Source organism: Rhea americana, unplaced genomic scaffold (genome assembly GCF_003343005.1).
Source record: "Rhea americana isolate MKP2758 unplaced genomic scaffold, rheAme1 scaffold_37, whole genome shotgun sequence".
Lineage (NCBI taxonomy): Eukaryota > Metazoa > Chordata > Aves > Rheiformes > Rheidae > Rhea > Rhea americana.
Genome location: NW_028186501.1, coordinates 4,108,635 through 4,113,303, shown reverse-complemented (window position 1 = coordinate 4,113,303; position 4,669 = coordinate 4,108,635). Strand labels below are relative to the sequence as shown.

General features: G+C 51.5%; 1 protein-coding gene across 1 annotated transcript in view; it reads left to right on the top strand.

The window, feature by feature from the left end:
* The first annotated feature begins 2,345 nt into the window (after window positions 1-2,345).
* Window positions 2,346-4,669, top strand: part of CXCL14 (C-X-C motif chemokine ligand 14) — a 12,064-nt gene continuing 9,740 nt past the window's right edge. The window contains exon 1 of the mRNA XM_085312673.1: window positions 2,346-2,535. Coding sequence (XP_085168799.1) covers window positions 2,346-2,535 — 190 coding nt within the window. The remainder of the gene's footprint in view (window positions 2,536-4,669) is intronic.

Sequence of the window (4,669 nt, the reverse complement as noted above, 5' to 3'; positions counted from 1 at the left end):
AGGGGGAAGCCAGCTGCGCGGCCACGTGCAAAATAGACACCCACGTCCATCTGCAACGTAAACGCCCGGTAAGCAGCTTGTACCGAGCATAAGCYGTATTTGCACTCCGTTTTGCCACGTTGGTGCAGCGCCGTTCGCGACGAAGAGCTCCAAGGACGGCTCGCAGGCACGCGGCAGCGGTCCCGAGTCAGASCTGCTTATCCTGAGCCTGGCCGAACAACTCGAGCCTACGAGAGTCATTGCCTTAAAGCCATTCCCAAGAGAAGGCGCAGCGTCCGCAATGTCGTCTCTTAGTGGAAAAAGCAATAAAAGAAACCMAAAGCAAGCAGCGAGCGCAAAACCAAAGCAACCCTCGTGTTGCAGAATTCCTCCGCTGTGGAACTTCACCGAAAGCAAGGCAGCTGTTTTCCCTGAAACGCGGTTCRTGTTTCCCAAGACAAAAGATGAAATCCGACGCTTTGAATTTCAACTTATGACGGACAAAACCATAACATGACGACWCAGCTATTGTTCAGAGCTATTAAAAAGGGGAAAAAAGCCATTTGGAGTTCAGGGTGAAAACGCAGACGTGACCACAACCTTTAGCACATCCTCTGGTGACTAACGGCAGCACCCCAGCAGCAAGGCTTGCAACACACTCCGAAACCCGACGCAGCTCTCCAGTTGTTTCCAGTTGGGGAGCAAATTTCTTCCTTGCTCTTTCAGGGGGACCGGAGCCCGCGTACTGCGCAGAGGTGCGCAGCATCTCTCCTGCACAACATCTCGCACCTGACTAGAGCCAAAACGGTCACGTTACCCAAGAGGCAAAAAAGCTAAMGTACAAGACTCCAGGAGGGGAAGAAAAAAAAAGATTATGCAATTATGCACAACAAAAAAAATGCACCTATGCAATACCTCCACCCTCCTGCCCAATTTCCTAGTGTGCATCTAAGTCAAATTCCTCTCCTGAATTTCTGACATACTACTCAGGGATTATGTCATGCCACTTCAAAYGCTTAATCTTTTCCTTGATGGGCTGATTAGGATATTCGTATGCGTTAAGCCCAGATGAGGCATTCACATCAGTTTATCCCAACAGCAATAAGCAAGCCTCCGTTTCACAGCCATTTTTACAAAYATTCCTCACTATGACGGGCATTTCACATCTTTCCTGCAGGAAACATGCTGTGAAATTCTGAGGGACAATTAATACAATTTGTAATTCACGCTATACTTCAAATAATCAGCATAAGTCCAATTGGCAATAGTGAAATATTTCCAGTAACAGCTACACTTTTAATAATATATATTCTGGTCAGAGTGGGATGCAGTGGAATATACAGGGGACCCTCTGCCCTGAGTGAGCCCAATATCACCTGCCCCCCAGCAGCAGAGGAAAATCTCACCTTGAGGTACACTTGGAGATGGTTAGCACCAGAGCTTGGTAGGACTGAGCACAGTCCACGTCCAAATCTTGTTTCAGCAAAAAGGCACAAATGTGATTGCACTGGAAAACCCAGTAGTTCCTTTGGAGCCCTCCCATTTCCATGGTGTTTTTTTTTTTTTTTTTTTTTTTTTTTTTTTTTTTTGTGGGGGTTAGGAGGGGAGATAAACCCTGGACCTCCTGCAGGGCAGCTTTTGCTTAGTTTTTGTCTTAAAGAGTAAATGCGTCATTTTAGCTCAGCTGCATGTGAGGCTCAGCTTGAAATATTTCTCTTTCCAGTTGGCCAAAACTGGAGAACCTCTTGCTTTTCAAGGCAATCTGCTTGCCAAACCTGCACTTTCTGATTTTTGGAGGGGACAGCCACTAATCCCCAATGCAAGTTCTCACATTTAGTCTGTGCTGGAAGTCACCAAACTACAGCCAACCTGGCCAGAGGCTCCACTTCCACCCTCAGAGGCAAAGCCAGGCTTTACCCTTGACTTGCTAGGGAGCCTCATGCTGGGGCAGAGACCTGGAAAGAATATTTAATTAGCTGAAACGCCAGACCTTTCAATAACTACAAAGTCCCTCTAATTAGCTAGACAAAAGGGGTAATATGCTACGAGTAAAGATACTGCTGTGCTCCCCTGGGGACACGCACGGCTTTCTAAGCACGGCRCACGCATGATGCTGAGGACAATGTGGGACCTCGATGGTTCCAGCCCTTACGCAACGTTCCCTTTGTAGGGTGCAAAACCAAGTCCTGGCTTATTAATATATGATGGGGCACTTTTGTGACGGCCAGCGGGGCTGAAATGAATGCTTTGACCTCCCATCGCCCCCACGGCAGCCGTTTTGCTGGGGCGGTTCCCGCGGCAGGTTCACCCTGGTCTACCTCCATGGCTCCTCATGGCCATCCCCCAGGAGGACATCTGCTCCATACATGCCGGTGTGCCTGGCCCAGCGCTGGCTGGAGGAGCCCTCCGAGCACCCCATCACCTCTCCGCGCCGGCCCCCGTCCTCGCTGACCGCAGGAAGCACCGGCTGCCAGCAGAAACGCACGCGCCGAGGCTTAGCGGATCGCTCAGAGGTGCTGCAGGCGCACGAAGCATCAGTGCATGCTGCTCAGCTTGGTACATGTTTGCACAAAGAAAATTAGCTAATGAAATACATCGGCAGTTATCGGGTTTTCTTTTGATGGGGACTATGGTGCATCCCACGCAGACATTCCCTGTGCCAAAGCTTATCCCTCTCCTGTGATMGTCACTCTGTTACTCAGACGCAGCCAGCTTCAGGTCTCAAAGGCAGCCGTACGCGGTGACCAAAGTCTGTTACACCACACAAGAGGCACCTTTGAGCTATCAGAAATAATTACTGTCAGAGTCAGTGCCAGACACAGCTACTGCTTGGTCGTGTAATGAGTGGTTACTGTTCCTATACGTACCTGCGTGGAGCAGTGCTTTGCTTATTCAATTAATAATATACCGGGCTTATAGCCCGCTTGGCTTTGAATGACAGCAAAAGTCGTACCAGAATCAAGGATTCAGTTTTGGAAAGCTCAGGAGTTTCCCTCAGTTTTCAACCAGACCGTACACGAGCGTCCCGGCCCGGGGGAAGCTCAGGCTGCCGATAGCCAGCRCTGCACCCAAACGCGTGTTAGGAGAGAGGCAGGGAAAACGCCTCCCCCTCCCYGCAGTTTTTCCCCTCTGCTTTGGGATGAGCAGGGTCTGCAAAGAAAGTTGGGGAGGAGAAAATAACCCCAAGTGGCAGAAGGCCAGGACTACAGCACCTGGATGGGATGTGAGTGAGGGGTTTTTTTTAAGCTCTCTCCCCTGTCCCCAGCACGCACCCTAGCCACCGGGCCAGCAAGTATTCAGAAATGAGTCTTTTCCACTTTCCTGCGGTACTTGGTCCCACCTCATATGAGCGACCGGATCCTGAAAGCATCTTGTGGAGATTTGATCCTAGATCCCCCACATCCAAGGTGCACAGTTTTCATCGGCAGGCCGCAGAGGCAGCCCCTGGAGCGCTGCGCACGCGGACCCCACGGCCCCAGCGGGAGGCTTTTACAGCCCCCCCGTCACACTGCTCGTCTGCTGCACAAACAAGCCAAGTACAGCAAAACAAAACACCCCAGGGCCCTCCCTCCCCTGCCCCACGGCACGCAYGCCTATCCAGAAAGGGGTCTTCCACCCCAAAAGCATGCTGTCGTGCTGCTGAGCGCTCCCCCGCGCCGGGCGCCTCCTCCTCCTCCCCGCGAGCCCGCCGGAGACRCGGCCCCGTCCAGGCACGTCCTGCCTGAAAAGCGCCGGCGAGAACAGGGCGGCCGCGGCCAGGGGCGACGTGCAGCGCGCACGGCCCGGCTGTACTCGCGCAGCCCGCCAGCGGCCGGGCGGGCGACGGGGCCCGGCGCCGGCGCTGCCAGCGAGCCGCCGCGTGGGAAACTCCAACCGAACCCGGAGCTAGGAGCGTGCGGCGGGTTATTCCCAGCCGCTGCCTGAACTGGCAGGACGGACAGTTTACATTGTTTTTTTTTAAGCATTTATGGTTGTGATTAAAGGATGCAGTTAATAGGAATGTTTAATTCCTTGGCTTGCTAATATAGCTTCCAACTGTCTTTGGCTATGCAACTGCATGCRAGCTGAATATACAAAATACTGCGGGAAAGGCAATTGCACTGGGTAGGCAAGGGGGGGAACGTGATCAAAGCTATTCTGGGAAAACAGCAGAGATTCACAGGGGTGAGCCCAGGCATTTACTAATTACACATTTCACATAYATTACTACAGAGTAGATTAGACACTCAGTCCTGATTTTCACCCATTTCAGTTGCATAGGCATGAAATGGGAATGTGGATTTTTAAAGATGCTRTTTTAACCGTGTCTGAAATGAGAAACGGCATCTGAGAGGGAGAACACGCGTGCTCGTTCATGAAGTCTRTGTGTGTTGTTACCCTGTTTCAGACATGTCGCTTGAGAATTTGCTAAAGCAGCCCTAAACTGATATTACCACCCAGAATATTCTATATAGGAAGCCCACCTAACAACGCTCTTGGAAAAAGAAAGATTCCTATTTAATTCCCTGCAGTTTCCTTTAGATCTGGAAGCCCTTTAAAGCTGAAAAACCAACACTAAAGCAAACAGGCTGCCCCTGCCGACTAGGTGAAATTTCAGCGAGGGTAATTTTCAAGAGGAGCAGGGATTTCGGCCATGCGCTGGCTTCCTCCTCGCTCTTTCAAACCGTGCTCCCCCCCCCCTTTCCCCTCC